Raw genomic sequence first — 25,847 nt, forward strand, 5'->3', positions numbered from 1 at the left:
CAATCAGCTTGTCATCAACTTCAACAGAGATCAGAGTGTCAGAGTTGTCTTTTGTTAAATAAATTTATTTACTCAAAAAGAGAGAAAAACTATACCGATGAGATTTTAACTACAGTATATGTATAATATGTATGTATAATGAATGTACTACAGCGAGTATACAAATAGTAACGGTTTTCACGCGTTTGGTTTCATTGTTCGTTTAGTAGGTTTTGCACATCAATATAATCTTTGTTTGCCTTATAGGTAGAGATTTGCCATACATTTTCATCGATTTTACGTACAAACAAAACAAGATATATACTACTCTACAAGTGTCTCCATCTACCAGTCTTCCCGAACGCCGCTTTCAAGGCTTACAAGACTTCCTTTATCGGTGCAACATCATGCTGCCTAAATCCTAATACAATTTTTGTAACAACATGCTGATAAAATCTTAATCCAACTGGATTTGGATGTGGTTTTTTTACAGTCGTGTCTAGGAATAATTTTCATTTGCTACACCTTTTGCTGAAACTTTTAATGGCATGATTTAAATCTCTTAGCTTTCATGTCAACCCTAGCCTTACCCATCTAGATGGACCGTGGTGGTGTACATATGTAAAGAAGTAGCTGCTCACTCTCTAAAAAAACGGGACTGACTTTCCTGCATCCGGAATTATCACCATGAAAGGCCAGTTCAAGTGTTACAGCTAAAGTTCGTGGTTGATAGCAGCCCGTTGCGTCGTTGCCATGTTACTTTTCGTGCATTCGATTTTCGTTCCATTAGAATCGTACTTGCTTCCGACGTCGAGTCCTTTTTAAACCCCTTTTCATACAGAGTTCTCATCAAGACCCTAGAAGAAGACCAAATGAAAGAAAAGAGACGATACGATACGTAATGCATAAGACGAACGAACAAAAGGTCTTTAGTATGTTTCCTTCTGTGGAGAAAATAAAACTACATCAAATAAAGGCTCCGATATATGGTTTGATTTTTGTAACAATTCAACTGAGCCACACGATTTATGACCTTCCGCTTTTGCACGTTCCATGGTCAATGACCACGTGTGGTGTCAACATACCTGCATCAGAGGACTGATTGCACGGGGCGCAATCGATTGCATGTGAAGAGCGCCATTGGATCCTCGCATTGCACTAGGGTAGGTGTGTGGACCCAGCAGGGTCGTAGTCGTGGCCGATGAGGCACAGGATTCGCGCTTGTTGTAGGTAAGCGGTCTGCAATGAACCAAGACGAGAAAGCACAAAACGCAACGATGAGAACCGATTTCAGCACAGGTCGTCGAAAATCGTCCAAATCAATTACAGAGCTCGGCATGAGCAAAAAATGAAATAGACGGGAAGCCGGAAAGCTTCGATTAATGATGGATAGCGCCGACTCGATTGGCGTCGTCTGGGATAGGGTTTTGTTCCTCGTTTTAAGCGAAAAAGATCGAACAGATACTATCATGGTCGTAAGGTTCTGGTGGGTGGGTCGTAAATTGGGGTAGTATTCCATTTTGGGTGCGCGAAAAGCTCTATGGACGAATGGAATGGTTGGAAAAGTAATGGCCACTAATCAATTGCAAAGTTGGCTACCACTCGGAAGGATATGGCTAGTGGACGGAAATTCGTTAAATTTATTTCATGAGTTGAAATTTACGATAAGCAGTTTCCGAGTGACAAGGAGTCTGTTCTTGTTTGGAAAAAAAAATCAAAACTTCTTTTAATGTTGAACTAATACTCATGTGCAATAAATGACGCGTTAGCGACGAAACATTTACGGTGTTTCATTTTTCTAATTTAAATATCAAAAGGTTTTTTTGTTTCCAAAGTGTTGGCTACCTTGGACGCCACGGATGACGATAAGTTTTTTTTTAGCAATAGACGTTTGATATTATACGTAGGAGGCTGTGTATTTTTCTTGACATTAACGTAACGGGTTGATTGTTGAAGATATGTAATTTTTGGCAACGGATGCAGCAGAGCAAAACATTCTCGGCTCGAGAAGCAACAAAATGTCTGTGCAGACAGCTGAGTAAGTGAACTCGTGAACGTATTTTTATGGTTAAAGAACAAAATATTGATGCAACAATAATATCTTTGCGTTTGCAGTGGTAGTTGTTCGATTTGTCTGGAGCGCGTCGTGACAGATGAAAAATATCTATGGTGTACCCATCTGTTCCACGAGTCTTGCATTAACCGTTGGCTGGAGTATCATTCAAGCTGCCCCTTATGTCGTTCTCGTGAATTCTCTGATGTGGAGGAATACTCATCTTATGATGAAGAAATGGACACTGAACAGTCTGCCTGGCAGGAGGAAGACTATGAGAGCAGCGATTTAAGTATGGTAGATGATACAGAACTGAACTCAGGAGATGAACTATCTGGTAGTGAAACAGAATTATCGGAAAGTTCAACAAGTTTGCCCACCTACCAACATCAACAGACGGATAGTTGTTAATTTCTATAGGGCGTATATTCTTTGTGCTCTCAAAAGTCAGTGCTATATTTGTAGTTCATTACATACATTTTGAACTTGTTTTCAGTTCGTTATGAACGTAGCTGATCGTGATTTTATCGATTGTAGCAAATATCCTTGTAATGTAACAAAAGGTTAAAATTGCAGCATATTTTGTGTTAGAGCGAACTTGAAATTATTTGGATGTACACTAAAGAGATTCTTCTCATAGATATATCCTGATGTTATTACTTACTCGCTAGTACATGTTTCCGCTAATTAACAAAAATATATAGCAACAATTGTTCCATTTCAGGTAGACAATTTATTAAAGCTATTTGTTAACAGATGCGTTGTTTTTGTATAACTATGTAACGAGTGTCAAAATAAAAAAATATCGTGGAATACTCTATCTTTGGCTGAATGGTCGTAGAAGAAAAGCTTTGTTTAGGGTTTACGAGGCTTTACAATATTGATTTTTTTTTCACTGAATGCTAGCGTGAAGTGCTACTTCCGGCATCATCCACAAATATGTGGAGGATTGTGTTAAAGTACGTCATTATCGTTAAATTTATAAATATTGTTTAAATAGTGATCTAGGCAGAAAAGCTATCAGTAGAGGTGCAGTTAACAAGCAACCCTGAATCCCCTCTTGCGTGCAGAACGTTTGTATTCGTTATTTAATAGTTATAACAATAATCATTCAATAAGTATAAAGTAGCAAATCAAAAGATACATTCAAAGCAGTCGAAATAAGAACAATGCACCGATCGAATCAAACAGAAATGTGGGAAAAACGGACTTACCGGAAGCTTTCCGTGCGAGACCGTGGAGAACATTCTTTCGATTGATTGTATCCGGAATTGGTGAATCTAGATTGGTGGTTGGTAGATGAATTCGCGTTTGATACACATGCAATAACGTTGAATGATAAACGCCGGAGAAGCATAACAGCGCATCGGGATGGGAAAGATGCATATACCGAGATAGAAGGAAGCAACATTGAAAGACGCGCGAGACCAAGAAAGAGATGAGAAGTATGGCACGAATCATTAGTAAAACGTTCAATAGCGACCAAGGAGTTGTTGTTTTCAAGGAATCTACTGAGGAGAAAGAAAAGGCAAACTTTTATAATTTTACAGAAATATTTACAGTATTTATGCTAGTATAATTTCTCGTCACATTTGTGCTCATACACGATAATCAGATAAATGGACGACTATGCTTTTAAGAGCGTAAAGCGCAACATATGCAAATTTTTTAGCATACTCTAGGATATTTTTTTTTGTATTTTTACCATGCTTTTTTACATTATTCAAGTTTAACGGATAAATACGACAGGGGCTTTAAGATTGGTCGGTATGGAATTGTGGCTAAATCGGCTATTTATGATGAAGCGCAGGAGCACGATGCCAGCCGGGTACAGCCAGCAAAGCGCGATCTGAAAATCGCAGTAAGCATGGGAACGGCTATTTTTGGCTTGGCTCGACGATATTCGGCCATATTTTACACGATACCGTTGCACTCGATTTACTCAGCCGCACCCTGACCAACCATTTTTTTTACGTTTACGTCAACGGAAGCTGGTGGCGTGGGATGATTGGTAGCGATAAAATAAATCGGTGAAAAATAAAGTAAAACGTGCCCATGAAGGCAAGCAATGGGCGGGAAAATTGGCTGGTCTGGAAAAAGAAGGCAGGCTTTGGGATAGTGAGAGTAATAATTTTGCTAATTTACAAAAAAAAAACCGAAGCGATCCTCAATGGTGGCCTTAGCTTTCGTTGCTCATCGTCAGTCATGAGATACGTTTCTTGGTGGAAAGCAGAACACCATGGAGCGCCTCCGGTATCGGGAACGACGTACCGTGTCCGTGTTTCAATTTTCTAAAGATAAACTGGGGGCCATTTTTCTTCCCGCCATGCCGGAAGTATCGTATGTCGAGATTGTTCATTTTTCCTTTGTTCGGAGCTCGCCTCGAATCGCTTTGTGCTTGGTTTAAAATTTTCTTGCCCGCACAACGAAGATGGACATTTTGGCTTGGATTTTTTCCTCGAATTTGCCATCGTCCTATGGCAAAAATGCCCCAGTATTGCAGCAATGCGAAGTAGAACGATGAGCATGCCATATGGCTTTTCGTTCGGCTTTGTGTGAAAAGCCACTTTAACTCTTGCTGCAGTTTTTAAACTAAAAATAAGAGAACTTTGATTGACTTATAATTATATTATTCATCATAGAGTATATTTCTTGGACCATTTCATGCGAATTTTCCAGACGATGTTATGAACAGGAGCTAAAAGCTGGCTGACGATGGTCGGTATAAAACAGAGCTTTAATACCGGTAAATGGAGTAGATGGATAAGCAGTACGTCGTGTGCATCGAGTGAGCTGGCATTGCAGCGTGAGTGCTGCATAATGCACGATTATGCACCAGCGTATTCAATATCACCGCTACCTTAGCGGTACGGGAGTAAAACAATTCTCGGAGGACGAAAGAAAACGAACTATTATATCTGCTGGGAGGAGCTCGTGACCCATTCACGCGCCTTTGTTTCGCAAAAGTCATAATCGTAAATGAGGCTGAACGATGACCCGAGTCTTGGGCCGAGCGAAAGGATGGAAGTGGTGCAAAAATGGCCGTAACCTTCAACGGAAAAGAACGAACGCAGAGCACGTCCGGTGGCACGTTTTTAATGATGCAGTGTGAAATTGAGTATACGAAGCTACCTAACCCTTCGGTGCTGAGTGTGTGAAGCATATTAAATGAATTATGAAATTACTTTAATTTTTTTTGGCATGAAACCATTGCATAGCAATACATATTCCTAAAACATACAGGGTTGTCTGTTCAAACATACGGGGTTGTTCTCTTTTACATAGATAAGAAATTTTCAGCAATAAAAAAGCTTGAGAATCCTTGCCTACTTACCGTCGACTTCGTTGCCGCACCTGACCCAAGCGAATGTTGCGTTCATCCCGCCAGCGTTCCAGACGATGCCGCAATGCCAGACGGACCTCCGAGTTCAGGAAGCAATAGAACAGTGACACGGACAGCCCCTGGAGAAAGAGAAAAGCATAATGAACAATCTTTTGCGTGCTGACGAACGAAAAGCGGTGCTCTTTTCCGATGGGCACACGACAGGGACATGAGATTATCCTAACTAATGCAAAGGGCAGCATTCGGCCAACGGATGATGGGGTACGCTACTTCCGGCGATAGAATGATTGCGTCGTTGTTTTATGAGTTTTCCATGCAGATCGCAGAATGACGCAAGGGACAATGGAAAATAATCTCTCATCTTTTATTGCATCCTGCTGCGGACGATAGGAGTGCAGCTTTTTTTTCAACCGCCTCGATTTCGTACTGTACATTTATTCTTAGTTCTGGGATAGTTGACAATCTGTTTATGGATTCTCATCTAGTATCCGCGGATGGAAAGGTGATGTTAAAAAATAAAATTAAAAAAAAATTGATGGCATCTCGAAAGCGCATGGCGTATTTTGAAAATTTCTAAAAACTTTAAGGATCAATCCTGTTACAGATTAGAACCGTTTACAAATATCCCAAAACTCATTAAAATATCGTATCCTTTTCATTAATTTATTACTTTTAAATTGTTACTTCCTAAGAAAAATTCATTTAAAAAGAGCTGGTAAATCAAATCAACCAAATTTATGTATTTTAAGTTGCTAGGCAATTTAAAAATAAATAGAATCATCTTTATTAGGATAATCAGCTTTTATTTATTCCAACCCAAGATGAACTCACGTGAACGCACGCCATTAATCTATCGTTTCTAATGTGTGCCAACATAATTTACATTAGCAATGGCCACTATCAATGCATGCAATCATCACAGCCGGATCGTTTTCGAACCCAACTCGGTGCACATGAATTATGTTTATCCTATCATCAACGGTTATTGTTTTATGTTTGATGTGCTTTATCACACCCACTTCGGTTACGAAATCACGCCTAACCTAGTTTCGTGTCCAAAACCCCACCGATGGATGAGCACGTAGCGTTATTTAAGGCTCGCTCATTCATGGCCACATCCCAGCCGAGGTGAGCATTAACACTCTCCCCACCGAGCATGCAATGACAAATCGCTTCCGGTCGCGGTTGGGTCGGTGCGGGTTCCGGCCTCCCGACCGTATGGGCCTGGAATATTTCATCGCGTTTACATTTCAATTTTAGATTAGTGTAATGGAAGTCGGTGGGAGTTTGAGGATTCCGGTGCTTCAGCCTGATGGGGTCATACTCGAGTGGTTCGCATGCGTTTGTGCATATCCGCATACTGCAGCTGTTTGGCATTCCTGAAGCTTTCTCATCGGTTCGGGAGCAAGGGTCGGAATGGCATCACGTGATGGTCACGGAAGCCACCTGGTCGAGGCTGCGTTTTACTAAGTGAACAAGCCACACCCGCCTGTACAAGGGGAAGCTAATTGGAAGCTCGATTCGAACGGCTCGTAGTCATGCAAGCGTAGCATTTCATCGGGAGCACATTGTTGCACTTTTAGTATTCTGTTTATAGCCATGGCTGTGGCCACTTGCTGGTCAACTTTAACGATCAGTCAGTGTTAGCGTTTATTTTGACATTACGTTGAAAGACAGTACACATTTTTTTGTGCCTGTTCACATGAGAAGCATTTATTCATGTCCCAGCTATGCCGAAAGTAAATCAATTTTTGTTGCAAAATATCAGGCAAAATACAGTTGTCTCTAACAAAAGTTCAACATTAAATCTAGGGGAAAATGGTAGTGATATAGGTAAACGTATATATCAAAAAAAAACCTAGCAACATTTATAAATTTTTAAATTTTCTCCCTGATGGTGTTAGTGAAATAAAATAATTCGATTTCCTCTATCTCGATATAACAGCTCATTAAGCTAATAAAAGCGTTATTGGAACAGCTTTCGAAATGCAATATCCAATTAATAGTCGACAGGACGAGAGTGTGTATTGCCGAGTGGCAATCCTTTTTTTGTCCTATTATTTCCTTAATTAACATACAACGACCTACACGGCGTAACGTAACGTACCTGGGTGCTCAGCAGGAGGGCTCGGGCGATGGCAAAAATGTCACTGACAACCCCTTCGGCAGGTGCGGCCAGCACGACCAGGTACGTTATGCCCAGGAGCGGAATCAGCACAAGCAGCGCCTTCGAGGCCTTGCGGTATTGGCGCGTTTCGACTGTATTGGCCGATCGGAGCTTCGTGATAAGCACCTAAGCGAGAGCGAAATGGAATGGGATACAGGAAAAGAAAGGTAAGCAAAAGTTAGCTCACAAAATGGTGGAAGCAGAATACAGCCTCCCTGTTGACTTACCCACATGATTCGTACGAGAAACACCAGATTGATGATCAGCACTGCACAAACGGGTCCCTGGAAGATCCAGTCAACCACCGATTCTCTCATCCAGGAGCATTCGATTTCGAGCTGCGATGTTGAGGAAGCATAAAAAAGCAACGCATTAACAGCCGGCGGGTATATCGATTGGAACAAAGCCACTGCCGAAAGGGAGGGTTTTCTAGGTAGCCAAACTAGGTCATTACGCCGGATGTTTGGAGCCGTTCCGTGATGGACTGGGATGGCTCTGTGGCCACTTAGTAGTTTGGAAAGCTTTGTTCATAGTGTGGGAAAATGCTCCCCATTTTTCGAGGACTTCCGAAGACGTTCGAGTCAACCATCAACCGAGTGCTAAAGGGCAATTTCTGGCTGGCGTACCTCCCCGAAAGCAGTGTGTTGCTTCTTTTGCTTTGTTACGCTAACGAACGGGAAAGCGAATAGAAAAATAAAAATATACACGCTAACAGGCAAGTCAATGGATGGGAAAGCCGGCTCGGGTTCTCTCGTGGAACAATTATGGCTCTTTTCCCTCGATTCGAGCTTTCCTTTTCCAAGCAAACCCACCGAAAAATCTCACTCGATGGTGGCTCTGGAACGTGCCTTTTCCGGGGAGGAAAAACAATCGCCACTAATTGAGCGAATCCCATCAGTCGGGACCGGTCTCTGTAGCAGAAGGAGGAACCGATGTTTTCCTTCCTTGGGTGATGCTAAAAAAAACATGGCCACGGTTGACTGTTTTTGGATTCGATTCCCTGCGGTGGTGTTAGGGTTCTAACTTATAGTGTTTTCTTCGGCCAATATCGGTCCAAAAAAGGAAGCATTTTTAGAATTAGAACAAAATCAGATAAATGAAATAAAAATAAAACGATACGAATAGATAATTTTGAGTGCTTTCTCAAACATTTAACGTAATTTGATGACCATGGTTTTTATTTAAAGAACTCTTATTGGATTCTTATTACTTTGATTCATACATTTTGATGTGTTTTCGATTGTTCACTTGAATTCTAAAGGTCTAAAGGATTTATACAGCTGCATTTGTCTATCGTAATCAACCCATAATTTAAAATGATCAAAAAGCCATTTGATTTTGACAAAAAGATAAATCAAAATCAAAACCTAGTAAAAAAATCAACAAGATGGATGCTTCATCTTGACTCGCCTTAGCGGTGAGTTTTTCAGAGAAACATTTTGGCATTTTGATTGCAAACTAATGGTGACAAAAGAGGTTCTAAGTTTTTGTTCTCATACAAAAAAAACGGGACACATAGTCCTCATCTCCGTCTATCTAGCAATGAAAGTCACGAAAACAAAAAGCAGGCTGAATGGAAAAAGCCTGAGGCAGAACAAATGGCAAAAGCTGGAGATTTTTGTCTCGAAACCTAACCATGCTTCAAAAACAATGCCTAAAGCAGCAAAAGGTGTCGCGTACAGTTTTGAATACTTCATAAATGGTAAGTATTGCTTGAAGCTGTCCAAATTTACGTGATGTTTTGTATTACAACTAATGTTAGCATCATGCAACAAGTGAAATCGAACCCTTTTTCAAACGTATAATTATTCCCCTTTTGATAAAGAAATAATCAGAACAAACGAAGCATATAACTTTAGCGTTTTTTGTCACACATAGCCTTATGAACTTTTTCACAACCGATGGCCATCACTCGGCGATGGCTGACTGTCTATCAGAGTGGGTCAAACCCCGCAGGGAATGGCCGGATACGGGACATTTCAATGATGGTGGATGGAGTGGAGAATTAGAAACAAATGTCAGCTTTTCCGAATGTCGAGCTATCGGTCTCGGAAAAGTTAATAACAATTTCAACTTTTCCCCGCCGGGTGTTGGGCTGGTGCACAGCAATCGTGAAACCCAATCGTGGGATTGGTGCCGTTAGGCAATTGTGGAAGTGTAGCGTCATTCCATTTGCTTACCGTGTCCGCTTTACCCTGCCCGGACAGGGTGATGCCTTTGGCGATTGCCCACAGCATGACGAAAATGGCTGGTCCACCTGCGGGAGTTAAGCGAAGCAAAATGGCGTTAGACGCGAGTTGACAATCAAACGGTTATTAACATGCGATCGAAACAGGTCGCCTACGGTTCTGATAGGGGAGGGAGATTAAACGAAACAACCGATAGGACGCTTTCAAAACAAGTTCCTTCTCGCGTACGTTCAGCTTCGTACGAGTGTCCTGCTTCCGCACAAATGGGGCTGTAATTACTGAGCGATAATGATAGTGGGCAGTGTTTTCACGCCATTCGACGCCGTTCTCGACTTTTAATGAGGCTATCCTGGTGCGTGCAAGTGTCGCTTCCTGTTCTTGCGTGTCTTTCATAACATATTTCTTCTTCATAATGGCACTCGAGGGACCAACAGCTTTGCTTTTGGGAGGAATGAGACGGAACAAATGGTCAAAAGGGACAAAAACGAGGTAATGCTGAACTGAGGAGCTTTTTCTTTCTGTGTATTTTTGGTGTTGTGCTTGGTTTTTGGGTCACGGTTCAAAAACATGACTGCGTTTGTGTTGTTGCATCTTCTGAACGACTTTAAAGATCGTCTAGCACTCGCACACGCACAAATGGGAAATTTATTTAGTGTTTACTGTGGCGAAAATCGCGCGGACATAATGTGGCCCTTGAGACCAGCATTACAGTTATTTTGCTCGATCTCATATATTTTTTTTAAATTTTCGATTGGTGCTGATCTTTGTGCTAAGTGTTTGGTTGGATGTTTGCCAGCGTACCAACGGATATTCTGTTTGTGACATCGATGCCAAGGGAAACGCATTTCTGCTTTTTTTTTACAATTTCAGAAAGAAAGTTTTTCAGCCCGGTTTATGGATTATCTTTACTGCTGCTAATGTGTCACGAAATGCCAAAGATCGAAAAGTAATACGGATGTTTGTCTTTTTCCATCAGAGAACGATGTTTTGAATTGTTTTTCTTGGGTAAGGTTTTGAAAAAATCATCTACTTTAAAATGGTGTAACGTTAAACGACGAAAAGCCTGGCAGCCGAGTTTGGTTTCTGACAGATAATGAACATAACTTGATACGTTAGATAACAAAATTTAACAGTACCTACACCTGCACAGTTGGAAGGTGTGATTATTTAAATGTAAGCATTGGTGTCAACACTTCAAAGCTCGTTTGGTAACCTAGAACAGAATGTGAAACTGAAAGCGGCTGGCAAAATAAGAGGCGCAGCGGTTTCAAATGACAAAAAGAAAAAACAACCGCATGGTTCTATCAAAACCACATGAAGAAGGCATACTCACCCCATCCGATGGCGGCGTACATGTTGAAGCGCAAATTATCGCCCGAGAACGTTTCCACCACAAGCATGTACAGATAGAGACCTAGAGAAGGCGAAAGCATGTGATGAGATGAAACTGATCGCAACAAGGGATAATGATTTCTGGTAGACAATCAAATTACACATCGAAAGGGTCTTAGAAATCGGCTCGGAACGTTCAGCTCGTTTGGAAACCATTTCATTTCGGAGCAATTGCTAGCGAACGGAATGGCTCGACGAGCATTTCACAAGCTGCAAATCCACTGGCGCTTATTCGAACGCTATGATCTACAGAGGAAAATGAGTAATTTTTTCCCAGAAACGACAGTCCCAAGCTCGAGCAATCTGCATGGGCGCTTAATTATTCGACCTTACGGTGTTTGGTTTCCACGGCCCGTTTCGATCCGGCAACTGGTCTAATCATGCGGGCGATTGAAGCCGGTGTAGTTGTTAATGATTGATATCGGTAGCGGACTTTGCGAGGTATCTTGGGATGCCGGGATTAGTGCTACGTTAATGGATTTTGTGAAGCGCTCCGAACGAACGCATCATCCGTTGTCCGTCGGCAGCCAGCCGAGAGATAGAAGGTAACACGAGTTCCATCACTCGTGGGGAAAATAATACAATTTTCCTTCGCTTATACTGGCCACCGAGAATTCACCGAAGCTTAGGATGCTATCTCCGTCCATCGCACGTTCATTTACATCTGAGCGGTTGTAATTTTCCAACGGGTGCGAGCGTTATTCCAAGCTTAGATCGCAATAGCAATGGCGTGCGAGGGGATTAACAACTTCTCAACACAGCGCTCCGTCGGCAAAATGAAACAACGGAAACGCTCGCTCTGTTCGCCGTTGTAGAAAAAGTTTTGCCCGAAAGCTGTTGGGAAAATGTTCGCCCTTTTGCGTTGGAATCGCTGCGGTTAGCTTTGCTCGTCGCTTGCAGAAGTAACGCCGGGATCTGCTTTGCTTTTAGTCGGGCTATGTTCGGAACACCAGCGGACCATGTGTGGAGAGGCATGTTTTATGTTGCCAATCATTAATAAGCAAGGTGCCCAAGAGCTTGTGTTTCTGTGCGAACCCGTGCACCCCAGATGATGCGGTTTTCTTTAACGAGTACGATGGAGAATTGAAAAAGTTGCTCCATCGGGGAAAACGAAAGTTCGCTCGTATATGTTTGCTGTGGTTTTGCGGTTGAACAGGCGCTGCTGTAGCGTTAATGAGAGTTTGTGGGTTTTTTTTTATGGGCAGGAGTATCGGGTTTACGGATGATCTTTCTAGAATGGGTTGCTTATGGCATGATAACAAAGCTCGGTCACTTTTACGATGCGTAGATTATCAGGGGATTAACAATGGTGAGAAAAGTAGCTTTTTAATTGCAGATCAAAACAATCATAAATAAATCGATGGTTTGGTATTACAAAAACTGCTCTTGTCATTAATTTTAGTCGACCAAGATGAGCGATAACGTGAAACGGGTATTTTAAAAAAAATGACACCGGCGAATATCAGAGTCGTTTTAAACAACCACATCGTCGCATGACGATCTTTTTCTAGAGCGTGGCCAATTGATAATGGCGGATCCGAGAGTTTGCGGACAGTTTACATCATACTGAGATGAAGGTCACTAGCGCCCATATAAATACGTCCCATCGACTCTACACTGTTCTTTCCAGTAGTTCATGACCATAGGACGTAGCTTGACGTACACCCTGCAAAATCACAACCGGCAGAATGTGTTTTCGATGTGTTTTACTGTTGTGTGTGGTAAATCTCAGCTTACATAATACCCCGCTCGACGTTATGCGCTATTTATGAATGACTCTCCCGTAGTTGTCGCTGTTGGGGATTGTTTCGTCGAATCCGGATGCTGTTTGCTCGCAAAGACGATCCCATGAAATGAACAAAGCGCTAATGGTAAGAACCTGACCCGGTCGGTTGGAGGAAAACATTTCACTGCTGTTTTCCATCCACCTTTCAGACGTGCTGCAATACGACGAATTTCTTGGATATTCAAGTGTCGGTCGAGTGCGAGAGAGTGATGCTGGGCCAACCGAGAGGCCACGAGCATATGGTACGATCAAAGCAGAGTAAAAACTTATCCCGTTTAATTACCTATCTTTCCCAAGCACTGACACGTGTTTTTCTTGTTAGTCGTTTGCGTTGTGCATTTTCCAGGGCATGGGTATAATCGACGACGAAGGAGTGTTCCAACCGGAAAACTTTCGTCAGTATCTGAAGCACCAGTTCGCCAACGATCCACCGATGCAGGCGTTGCTGGAGCGAACTATGATCGACGAATGCATTCCGATGCTTGAAAAGTTTACCCAATCGCAGCATCGTCCGCTGATTGACGAGGACGCAGTTTTGCTGGTGTTTACCTGCGTAAAGCTCCGCCTCATTCTTGTGAGTGATGTGCGAGGTGTTGTGATCTTGAGCCTGTACTTGTTTAATCAACATTTCTATTCTTATTTTAGTTCTGTCCGGAAGATCAGAAAAATGGCCAAGGTAAGGTTATAAGCTGTTGCGCGAAACGGTTCCAAATAATATGTTGTGATAAACTTTCAGACAGGACGTGTCTCCAATTGGAAGATTTTTTGAAAATTTGCACTGAAGATATGGAAAGTGTAGTAGCGTTTTTGAACCGGCGTGATTTGTTCTGAGAAAATAATAAAGTAATATATCTTTATTTTTTATTTATTGAAATCTTGGAATAGAACATGTCAAAAAATTGACTATTATTAATGTGCAACATTCAATAATTAGATGGTAAACTATTGATTTGGAATTCCCATTAGTGGTCCATTAGTGGTGATGTAATGTGACCGATCTACAGAAAATGCACTTCACCCGAGCCAGATTGGTTTAATATTGTTTGGTGTGCGCTTCTAATTGATAGTACGTGACGTGGAAGAAGGGTGCGAGATTATTTCAATTGCTGCCGGAAGGAGAAATTCTGTGATCGTTGGAGTTGGATGGATTTGTTCCTCGTGCAAGCACGCTCGGCAGAAAATGGCCAGAAACGAGAGAGAGAGCAGAAGAGAAGTAAAAATAGAGAAAGAGAGATAGGAATACAGTTCGGAACTATCCTTTAAATGATTATTAGATAAAGCTGGTGGATGGCCTAATTGAAAACCGTACTCCCGGTGTTAATTGCTGAGCGATACGGATCACATGGCTGACGAGGAAAACTTGTTCCGATCCTAATCAGAGAATCCCGGCAAAATCCTGTCCACAAATGCTATCGAATTACAATATCTAACCGATCGATTTTTGAGTAATTCTAGAAAACCCGTTCAGAAAACGTAACACTTCGGTTGACAAGCAGATCCAATTGCTAATCCGACGTCAAACCGGGTCAAATCTTTCGATCCCTTTCTATTTTTTGTGTCGTACAACCAATCTCAAACAAGCATCCGATCCGGTGGCAACAGTGGGTAATTCATCCCCAAAGGGCACGCAATACGCTGGCTTGTGGTCGGGAAAGGCTATCCTCTTCCAGCGGGCCGCGGAAAACGAGAGCGGGAACGATTCTGGTTTGCAGCATCGATTTAACCCGGCTAATCCCACCATTAACGTACCGTGCTTCATCCAAGGACATAAGACCATAATCTTCATCGCTTTCCCCGTTTTCCTCGGGTACCGACCCGTTCCCGGGGTTTCCACGCGTTAGCTCTCGTTGAATCCATAATCAATATTTATCTCCTTTCGCCCATTTGCCACCGTCTTGCCTGAACGTCGGTGGAGCTTCTTGGCTCATGCTCTGTGCAGTGTCCTTGCGCTAACGGAGGCAACTTACAAAATCAAGCGAAAAAAAGGACACTCTGGGAAAGCGTGGCTTTGCTTAATCGCCGGTCCACTTCGGTCCCGATGTCGCCAGAATGTTCCATCACGGATCCCACGGTTCGGAAGGATGGCTAATAATATTTCGATCGAACAGAACTTGAGCTAGATTTGATAACAATTATTTTTCGATGAGGATACCATCGCTTTTCAGTGTTTTTCTTGTTCTCTGCTGAAGGTTGGGAAACAAGGATAAATGATTCGATTCATTATTTGAAGCGTGTCTCTGCTTGACGTAAGTGTTTGTAAAATGAATATTGTTAAGACGCTCGGTATTAAGATGCTCGTCGCAAGGATGCTTTTTTTTAACCCACGTCTCGAGCCTGGCGTAAATCGAAAACGAATAGAATGGTTATTTTTAGAACATTGAGTGGCGTATGACCCTATTTTTTCGATTCATTTCGACAAGCTATGGTTTGAAATCGGAATAAAGAATCCTTCAAACATTATCGTTATGCGGTCGATGCTGCTTCTGAAATATGATAATCGTATGATAAACTCTAGCATCTTCTCAACATTCATTGATTTATTCTGACCAATTTTACATATATTATTTTAATGATATTTTTGTGCACTTTTCAACCTCATTTCAGTCCTTAAGATTCCACTTTCATTTGATTGTACATGATTGATAAGAAGCTATGGCCATGACAAATAAAAGAAGCAAGAAAACGATATTGTTCGATCAATTATGCATCCATTATGACCGATCATTACACCGGATAGCATCACGAGACTGGGTACGTTATTACATTCCTCCAAGATAGCATCGCAACGATACGATTGGGTTGCGAAATTGGTGTAGGTCCCGAATGCGAAACGGGCACATAAAGAAATGAAGGTTTCATATTTATTGTCCCTACACAATCCTTCTCATCAGCTGTGTGCGAGGCAGCACGTCTTGTCTTCATCCTTTGCTCGAAATGAACAAACGCAAAACGAAGCACCTCCGTGACCGACCGCATCTGCTCGTTATGATTTTGATCACGTTTCCTTTGGCGTCTTAAAATCTGGACCGCACTGGCTCTGGTAGCAATGCACAGAGCGTCTTCGTTGTCTTGCAGCACCTTTAGGGTGCATTGGTCAGAAGAATCGCCATCGTTAGCCATCGAGAAGAATTTTCTCGATGGATCAACGCCCATTAGCTCACGTTGGCGTTGGGTTCTGCGTATCGAAATCATACGGAGTGGCAGAATAAGCGACCAAAGTCAGCAGTGAAATTGGCGAACGTGCTACAACCCAGCAGGACGTGGTGCCGATCGTAGAATGTTTGGTAAATCCGAAAAATAGCTGAAATCTGGTCAGTTTTAAGTAGAAAGATATCGCTAAGGAATGTGAAAAAAGACCCAATATGGCAACTGTAGACGCTCTAAGGCACTTACAAATTCTTTGAAGTGTGTTGAAAAACGCTTCAAATTAATGTATAGAGAATTTAATAACGAAGATTCATTACCATGTTAGAAACAAGCAAAAAAAATGCAGTTCTCACCTGTACTATTTGTGTAAACGTTATCATTCAATTGCAATTGTCAGCTTGACCAATCAACAAAACACTCTCTGATGCTGCTTTTTTTGCAGCAGCAACAGAGGAAAATTCAGCAAACGTAGGAAAAAGTTGTACATGATTTCTTCTCCTGTTTGCATTAGCTTCTCGCCATCCACGTGGAAACCATCCGGCAAAGACTGCGATCGCGTGTTTGCTCTGTGCTTCCGGTGCAAATAAAAGCGAGCTGGCGATGCAGCGAGAAAAACATGCTCGCCTTTTGTTGTGCATGCGTCGGCAAGGACGAAACTCCCTGGCACACGCACACACACACACACACACACACACACACACACACATATTCAGCGCTACCTTAGAGTAAACAACTCTCGAGCATTCGAGCCCCGGAAGGATGTGAAACCGAGAAAAAACCGGCAGTGCGTTTTCTTCGGAGCTTCGGAGCTTCGGGTTTCTGCCATTTTTGTGTGTGTTTATTTTCGCCCCTTCAAGCAAATCTAAACATTGCCTGCCGCCATGCCGGGCAGGTTTTTCTCGTGACGGGGTTTTTTTTTCACTTCTTTTGACACCGGAGGCGCCCCGTTTAAGTGGGATTTCGAACGATCCACCGAGTGGGAGGTGCCGGCGCCGGGAGAGAAAACTCAAGATCCAAAGAAGCACCGAAGGACGCTCGTCACAACAATTCATCCTGTGGCGGATGCGACCGAGCGGTGTTGGTGGCGTTTTATTAGCCCGCGAGAAACACGAGCTGGACGTTGCCTTTTTTTGCTTCGTTCTCTCTCTCTCTCTCTCTGTTTGTCTCTCTTTTTAACGCACTTCTCTCAAGGGCCCAGTTCCGTTCGGTTCACAGGCGTTGAGAGCTTGGGTGGAAAATTTTGAGAAGCCGGCGGGCAGGAATTTAATGATATCAACACGCCTTCGTGGAATCATTCTGAGTGCTTCTCGCATTTCTAGGTAAAATGAAGATTTACGAAAAACGATGACGCGTGTTTGAATTAAGCGAGCATATTTAGCGCATGAAGTAAGGTTGGTCGCAAGTGGGCGTTTAATTTCGATATGAGAGGGTAGTTTTTCTCAGAGATAAGCTTAGAATGTGCACACCGAAGAGTTTGCACTCTCTGTGGCTAATGTTGCTCAGGACAAGCGCATATCTTCTGTTCTCTAGGGGTAAACTAAACGTCAGTAAATCTTGATCAAAAGGCACTTTTCCAGGACACAATCAACGGCCTTCAATGAGGTTTGCGTTTTTGTTTTCTTTGGAAACAAGCCGCCAACGAAGCAATCTCACATACTCACCTTCAACGAGCATCCAGAAAAAGTTGGTCAACGTGAAGTAATGTAGAAGCGTAACGAAGATAACGCAGCTCGTCATTCCGGGGCTGCTGTTACTCGACAGCTGAGAATAGCAAATAAACGTGAGCTTTTAGAGGCCGTTTAAGGATTGGTAAACGTGTACGAGGAACTAAAACACCAAGGACACCATTGGATTGGAGCAACGAGATGCCCAAGTGTCGCAATATAGCTGAGACATGTATAGTTGTATATCGCATGCTAAACACAGCCTGTCAAACGTTATGCTTTAGTCGTTAAAAAAACATTCTTTTACATGAGTTTTTAAGTCTTTTTTACTTCTGGAACTCAGCAGTTTATAGCTTCATACAGTAGCCCAAAACCGGTTCTAGGAAGGATAATAAAAACGTCACACTTGCCATGGCTGTGTCTTACCTGCAGCGTCAGGATGATGATCCACAGCAGCGCCGACAGGATGTAGGTGACGAAGAGATTCGCATGAATGGTATTCCGCAGGCACCGCAGATCTCTGTCGTGCATAAAAAAGTGAGGAACAATTAGCCTTGTTTGCGACGAACCGCGCTCGCTTCTCTCCTACGGTACTAACTTGAAGTAAACGAAAACTATCACAGCGAGGCTCAGCGCCACCAGGCTGATGATGTAGCCGGTGTAGTATATGATGGACGAGATCTCCACGATGTCCGGCGGGGGCTCGTTCATGTGATGGCAGGCGGCGTAGTGGCTGTAGTTGTCCCACTTACCATTCGGGAGGCAGAGCCGTGTGGCATTTTCTGAGCAGTGGAATAAAGAGGGTGCACATTAGCGAGTTGTATTCGTTGCTCGAGTGTAGAGCTTCAGGGTGTGATGGTTTCGGAACGACAGACTTCCGGTCCGGATTTTGGGCGGGTTATTTTGGGGGGAGCGTTTGATTGCTCATTAAATTTGGAAAACCCTCATTTGCTGGTCCCGGTTTGGGTGGATGGATGCAAACCAGTTTTGTTAGTGGCAAGTGCTCTATCCCTCGTAGCAGGCGTACGACTCGTTCTGTGGCAAACCTCGGACCACTTGAAGTTCAAGTTTGACACCGGCGGGCATTTCTCTCGGGCACACGGCGCGACGGGAAGCGACGGTCCTTTCCAGAGCTGTCTCTCGTCGGCTTGCCCGAGTAAGCGAGTAAAAGGGTAAAAAGTGCAAGTGCACAAAGTTTCAATTACGCCGCTGGTGGGAAACTTTAATTGAATGTCATGCCGGTGGTGAACGTGTGGTTTTAGCCCGTGGAGGATGTTTGAGAGAGTAGGTGATTCAATTCGTTTGTGTTCTCTAAACTTCCTGTACCATACGGACTTTAATGAATTTTATATAAACTTTTCTCAGGTCGTGATCGTCAAGAAAGAGAGCATTTTCCATGATGGTCCCTGTGGTCTTTAACAAACCCATACGAGATATGTAAAAGCGTTAATTATTTTATAAAAGTAAACAAAAATAAAAGGGCAACACTGGTGTTATTGAATGTTTATTCGTAGTTACTTTATGCAGGTATTTCACAAAGGTTTAAAGACTCTGAATCAGATAAGCGTAAATCTTAATTATCTGTAGTTTTCTTGCATTCGAATAATTGAACAGTAAAAGAAATTTATCAAGTTAATACGAGACGGCAATATCAATCAAAGTATGACAGCATTGAAAGCTCCTGGCAGTTATTTGTAATTCCAAAGAAGCGCTTATAGCTGACAGTTTTGATCAACAATGCTTGCTGTTCAATGTATGTGATTGGCACTCCAATTATGAGACCTGAATTCCGCAGAAATTCATACCCCTTTTATCTCAATTGTTGTGAAGAAAACAATTTGAATCGAATTTTGTGTAGGAAATCTCGATGACTAGCGAAAAATATACACATCATGGGTTATGAGGAGCTTACGTCCCAACAATCTCTTGTCTAGCTGTCCGTAGCTGAACGAATGTGTTGTTGCTCGTTATGAAATGGTTTGTTCTGATATTTACTTCGCCAGCAAACAGCTCGCTCGATGCCATATAATGATTGATCAAAGAACATTACATCAATGTACCCGCATCAAGCATCAAGTATCGCGCTTTCCCAAGGTTCTAGCGAACGCGCAGAAGATGCCTTCTGATGTTTGTAAGCCACCAGACACCAAAGCAAAGTTCGAGAAGTATTCACCTTCTAGGTGTTTGTGCCACCGGGAGGATATCTTGTGGTCATTCGACGCAGGTGTGAGGAACAGAAGAGAACGACATTGAGTGTTGGACAACTTACTCGTAACATCGTAATGGACGCCTTTGAACTCCTCGAAGCAGGGTAGCACGGCCCAGGTATCGGGGTTCGTCTTCGGCCAGCACATGATCCGATCAAAGTCCACCGGACAGCCATCGAACGACGTCTGAAAGGGAAAATCTCAAGTGAGCGGCTGAAGCGAGTGGCTATTTATAGTGTCGTCCACGTGCTGGTGGCCAGTGACCGAGCTGAGTTGGCTGCCAGCTCACTTACCTCGGACTGTGCATCCTGATGCGCCCGCAGAAGACATTCAAGCTCGGTGCTGTTCTCGAACGCACCGAGTAGGTCTGGCGGGAACGAGCTGAGTTCGTCGTAGTCCGCCACGCTGACCTCTGCACTCTGCCGGTTCTCGCCTTCGTGTCCTCGAGCTGCCACTTTTCCGGATTTGCTATTACCCTAGCGACCTGGTGAGTAACAGGAAAGGGACTCGTTTCCGTTTGGGCAGACGGTTGAAGTGACCGGTGGAATTCCGTGGGACTGGTCTCACTGCAGGATATGGTTATGGTTAGGCATGGTTCCGTTGCCGGAGGAATTCAGGCAAGATAACTGCGCTTAAAATGCGTCCCAACTGGTTGCCATGAACTGGAAAGCGAAAAAAAAAAATCGGTATGGAAATGGACTTAGTTTTACGTTTGTCTAGAAAAAGGGACACACATTTGTTTGAGTGACGGTTATTACTGACTTCGAAGAAGGTCGGTAGGACAAAATGTTTGCATGTCCGTGCGAAGGCGTTGTTGCATGTAGACTTCTTTATGTTTAAAGTGTACTTTTTTGGGGTGTCAAATTCTGACTTTGATATGGAAAACAAACAAGCGATGAAACTTTTCCCAAGGCATACGCATTTTCACTACAGTGAGCGACTTTTGTCATCGCCTGGAAAAGGACACAGAAACGGTTGAAAATTTGTAACTCAAAAACGTGCTCGCATAAGCGTTGATGGCGGTATCACGCGCAGTTGTGGACATTTTCTTTATTAAGTTTATCGTCTTATCGACGAAGGCAAGGCTAACCACCATTTTGCTCCAAAACCACAGCTGACAACCCTGATGGGTATTGCGATAAATAGAGCGGATTTCTGAGGCTCACCAAAATTTCCAACATCCCACGAACCTTGGCAAACGCGACAACGGTAGATTGTTCTTTCAGCGCGAAAAAAAAAACCATCCACTGGAAGGAAGCAAATCCCACGCCCCAAGCTAGACGCGAATCCCATCCGATTCCATCCGAGATAAGATTGCGAGATAAATGAGTTTGGGGGCCGGTGGCAGCACGCCCAAGCCTCCGGGAGATAAGCGCGTTTGATGCGGGGGAAAACTTTTGCAATTATCCTGCGCTAGCTGGTTGGCCACGGATGTACGGAAATCACTAGGGTTGGCCACCGAGGCTTGGTTGCGCTTTAGGCATCGCCGCCTCTCGAAAATAGTGGTAAACGCTCTGATAATTGGTTCGCCGCAGAACTTAACCCCAGTTTAGGTGGAGGCACCGAGAACCTGAGGGAAAACGTCCGTGTGGTTGAGGCTTTCGGTGAGAGGGCTTTAGCCGGGAGCAAAGTTTGGACAGGTTTCGCGGTTTGTCAACGTCCCGGAAAAAGTTTGATTGCATACACCTTCCCAGAAAGGGCGACGGCCCGTTGACGACGGTGGGTTGATTTTAGGATTGGGGTGTCTTTTTTTTTTATTTTCGTAAAACCGTGCCACTCGCCAACGGCAACGCAATACTGTAGAACTTTTGCGCCATCACTTGTTGAGGAACGATGATTTTCTGCGAGTATTTGAGGTTCTACGAAAATGTTTTGAATGACGGGTAAATTATTTTACAGTCAGTTAAACGGTTCTGGGTAAAACAGGGATATTGTGAATGCATTTTTATTATGTCAAGTACCAATCAACACTTTACGTTTGAAAAATTACAAAGAAAGCATTTGATTTATGAATAAGTACATCCTTTTCTTGGAAACATAAATAAGGATTTTGAAGCTGGAAACATTATTGCTATAACGTTAAATGTTGTGTTGTAATGCATTTATGAATCCACTTTGGTTTGATATGAGGATAAAGGGATTTTACATCTGTTTGGATTGGGGCTAATTTTACAGTAAATTTTACATAATGGAACCAGTACTGTAATCAACATGCAAAGGACTAATAAAAAATTATTCGACAGTTCAGTAGAACTTCTAGATGTTCATAAAAATGGCAATCTATCATCGATATTGCAAGCCAATAAATTTGCCACGTGCCAGCCGCTCTTCTGGGGAAAAATGACTAATAATACAGCTTTATTGCACAACCCATGCCGCCCGGTGTATGAAAACCTTTGTGCAATTCTACCGGCGCCGACGAAGCCACGATCCAGAGCAGTGTTAATTATGGCTCCCGGGGACTGTAATTCGTTAGTTAGCGGCATAAAAAAGCCTTGAAAGTCGCTGAGCAAAAAACCTCTCGATTACCAATATCACAATCCATCGGCACTGTTCGTTACTCTTTCTACTGTGAACCACGAGACTACATAAATCAGGTTTGGATCCATCCACCCCGTCATCTACAGAACTCTCCGCAGGACTCCCACCGACAGCGAACCGGCACGCGAGCGTATGTCGATGATCTCATGAAGAGCTGAACAATGCACCCCCAAAATGTGCTTGCATTTCTATCCTATCCTCTATCCGTTTGTGGAACTGCTGTCACGCGAACGGCGTTAGCCATAATTTGCACAGGTATATGAGGGTGGTTTTAAAGCCGTTTTTTGCACGTATTTTTCCCTCGATGTGACAAAGTTCGTCTATATTCGCGTTTTGGTTTTGCGGGTTCCATTTTGGTCGATTTATGATGCCACTCCGTCATTGGCATCCGATCAATAGGACTAAATCTGGGTCGCATAGAGCGAAAACAAAATGGATTAATTTCACGATCACAATAGTCTCCCACTCTCTCTATCTCTGTCCGGGGAACATTATAAATGAAGCTATTGAATATATTAAATTATCGCGATTGTGTGGGTTGCTAAATTAACAAGGCAAATTTATCTATGTAAATCAGTAAGCTGCGAGAAACGAGAATAACAATGTTTTCCATAATTTAGAACAGCATGTAAAAGATACTTGTCGTTTACAGGATGATTAAAATACTATCTAGGCAAATCACCGCATTTTAATTAATTTGATAAAAATTAATTAGTAATTCATTAATTCCATGCAAAATAATTCAAGGAAAAAAGTGTGCATTTCTTAGATAGTACATTCAGTTGTCGTTTAAGGAAACTATTTGATTTTTTTGTTTAATCTTTCTTAAGCAAAAATGAACTAATTTTAGTCAATTGATTTTATCTGACTTGTAATGCAACGTAGTTTTTCGTTGGGTTTTCCTATCCGATAACATGAAATCATCTGTTTGACTAATGACATACAATAAGGTGCATCAGTAGGAAAAATCCTTGCCACAAAATCAACAACGTCGGCGTGAATAAGCTCATTTTCATCGCACGGGCATCGAACGAAATCATTAACAGGCGGTATCATCATCCCGATCGAATTGCTTGGAGCAAAAGAGGCAAATAAAACAGACCAAAACGGTGGCCGTCGGTTCCCGGTACGTTTCGACGGTCATTAAGCACTTGAACGCACGCTTCGCAAACAACGATTATAGGATTGGTAGTGCAAGAGGGCTGATAATTACTGCAATGGTATCGAGTAGTCGTGGTGTGCGTTCAGTTTCATTTCCCAGAAAGCGCGGTTAGGGATTTGGGCAATCGGCTGTACTTGGTTCTTAACGGTGTTCCCAGCAGGAACGCAACGGAGGAAGGACACGTTAATAAGGTTCCGGAATCTGGTGCGCATATGGTCAGACTTCGCACCACCAGATGCGGTTAGCGCATCGGATCGATTAATCTAGTTTCAATCGAGGCGGAAAATGGCTTTGCGGTAAACGTGAGCTGCAATTACGATGGAAGGAAATGAACGATCGAACGCATCTGCTTTCGAATGCTTTTACGTATGGCACGGCCAATCGAAACCAGCAGTTGCAACGCTTGGTTTTACAGTCGATGGTGTCCATTTTTTTCTTTACTTATCCTGCTCGGGGCAACAATATGCATTCGAATGCTTCTGGTGCCATTTACGCGGTTGTTCAATGCCTCCGAAAGGAGAATTGTGACGCCCCCTGTTTTCAGTATCACTCTCTGTTTGCAGCGCGTCCCTTATTAACCCCACGGGGAGAATGACTTAATTTTCCCGCATAAAGGGAATTATAGTCGAACAAAAAAAAAGAAACGCAAAGCTTGCGGTACGGCTAGAAAAAGTCAGCAAAACTTAATTATGCCGCCGTCGTTAGGTGGGACAAAACTTTTCCATCATTCTGGGAAGCTGTTAAATTGGATTTTTATATTCATCTGCCGCACGTGCAACGCGCTAGCTGCGGTGTGGTCTGGCCGCGCCTGATCTAGACGAATGATTGTGGGAAATGAAAATTAATGATTGCCCACCAATTTTGCAGAAGCGGTTGCTTCATTGATTTGAAAGCCAAAAAAAAAAATGGCCAGCGGTGCAGTATGGTTTGGGTCATTTCTCTCTTTTTTTTCTGTCGTCGATTTTCAAGCATTTTGTCCTTTTCAGTGGAGACAAAAAAAAACTTGTATAATCAAACTTTTGCGCCTGGGTGGCAACCAGGGAAGGGCAGCACTCGTTTCGGAGAGTTTTATTTATATTTTGACGTTGTATCGATTTCCGACAGGCGAAAGTTCACGTTTACCATCCTCAATTGCATCGGGAAAGAAAAGCAACTGGTGGTTTGCTTTGCATGGGTTGGCGATATTTTTTTTTTATTTGGCTTTGTATGTCCTTTGAAGGGAATGAACATTTTATGTCATCCAATTTCTTTTACGACGTTACACATCTGTTACGGCGCTAAATTTGGGCTTCATCAATAGAGGGACAAGTTCGTCATTTGTTGGATGAGGTTTTTTATGGAATAAAAAAAAACCCTCCCAGAACTGTCCAACAGCAGTACGAGATAATGCAATTTGTTGCCGCAATTACTTGAGAACGCAAGTGTCCGTCGGACGGTCGAGTGGTTCGTTAAAGAACTTTCCCGGTTTTCGCTTCATTTGTTCACAACTTTTGGTAGTGGTTGAAATTTTCGAAATTTCAACAAAAAAGACACGAAAATCCATTGTAGAGATGGAAAATTTCCAATTGAGTTTCGATGGTTACCGTTCCTTCCATTTCACACAGTGAAATGACCGTGGTCGAGTGATGAGTTGTGACGGACCTTTACGGGTTTGGGTATCATTGGTTGTTCCTTTGGGGTTTCCTTGGCTATTTCTTCCCAACCGTACTGGAAAGCTATGGGATATCACCTCGGCTTTCGGTCCCGGCAAAATGGGTCGGTTCCTGCTGGGGCGATTAATTTAATTAGATTTTATGGAGCTTGCAGCGGCCCAGGAAGCGACAGTTAAGTCTAATTTATGTAGAGCAGGCCTGCCGCGAATGTCTTTGTTTTCCTTCGCGTAGTCCGGGTGTTTTTTTTTCTTTATTCTTGGTAGGTTATTTATTTGTTGGTTTTGTCTCTCCCTCCCGGACGTTGGACACTGAAAGAGGTCCACTATTGGGTTGGGCTGGTTTTATTTTTATACGCTTTCTCGTTACCCTTCCGCGTGCGTTAGGAATGCAGGATGTTGCTCGCGACCGTTGGTGGCATTAATGGCTACCGCTCGGGTGTGATGGCCATTTTTGGTGGGTATTTTTGTTGACCAAAGCCAACAATAGGGCTGACAAATTTATGAGCCGTATTTCATATATGCTAGTAGCTGCTGTTGGTCACGGGTGCCTGTGACAATGCACTGGT

At 42.9% G+C, this 25,847-nt stretch overlaps 1 protein-coding gene across 1 annotated transcript; it reads right to left on the reverse strand.

Moving 5' to 3' along the window:
• Window positions 1-101: 101 nt before the first annotated feature.
• On the reverse strand, window positions 102-21,023 carry LOC128724893 (diuretic hormone receptor-like). Its single transcript, XM_053818614.1, has 14 exons — window positions 21,018-21,023; window positions 20,221-20,403; window positions 19,990-20,113; window positions 18,319-18,502; window positions 18,147-18,240; window positions 17,718-17,817; window positions 11,065-11,145; window positions 9,723-9,799; window positions 7,770-7,880; window positions 7,483-7,668; window positions 5,367-5,494; window positions 3,247-3,312; window positions 1,065-1,218; window positions 102-836 (listed from the first exon to the last, which is right to left on the reverse strand). The coding sequence occupies exons 1-14, from the start codon at window positions 21,021-21,023 to the stop codon at window positions 813-815; spliced, it is 1,518 nt and encodes a 505-aa protein (XP_053674589.1). The 3' UTR covers window positions 102-812.
• Between the last annotated feature and the right edge of the window lie 4,824 nt (window positions 21,024-25,847).

Source organism: Anopheles nili, chromosome 3 (genome assembly GCF_943737925.1).
Source record: "Anopheles nili chromosome 3, idAnoNiliSN_F5_01, whole genome shotgun sequence".
Lineage (NCBI taxonomy): Eukaryota > Metazoa > Arthropoda > Insecta > Diptera > Culicidae > Anopheles > Anopheles nili.

Coding starts and splice junctions, on each gene's coding strand:
- LOC128724893 (XM_053818614.1), bottom strand. Junction 18,503..19,989: donor CGTCCATTACGATGTTACGA/GTAAGTTGTCCA, acceptor TCCACTGCTCAG/AAAATGCCACACGGCTCTGC. Junction 837..1,064: donor CAATCAGTCCTCTGATGCAG/GTATGTTGACAC, acceptor GTCTTCTTCTAG/GGTCTTGATGAGAACTCTGT.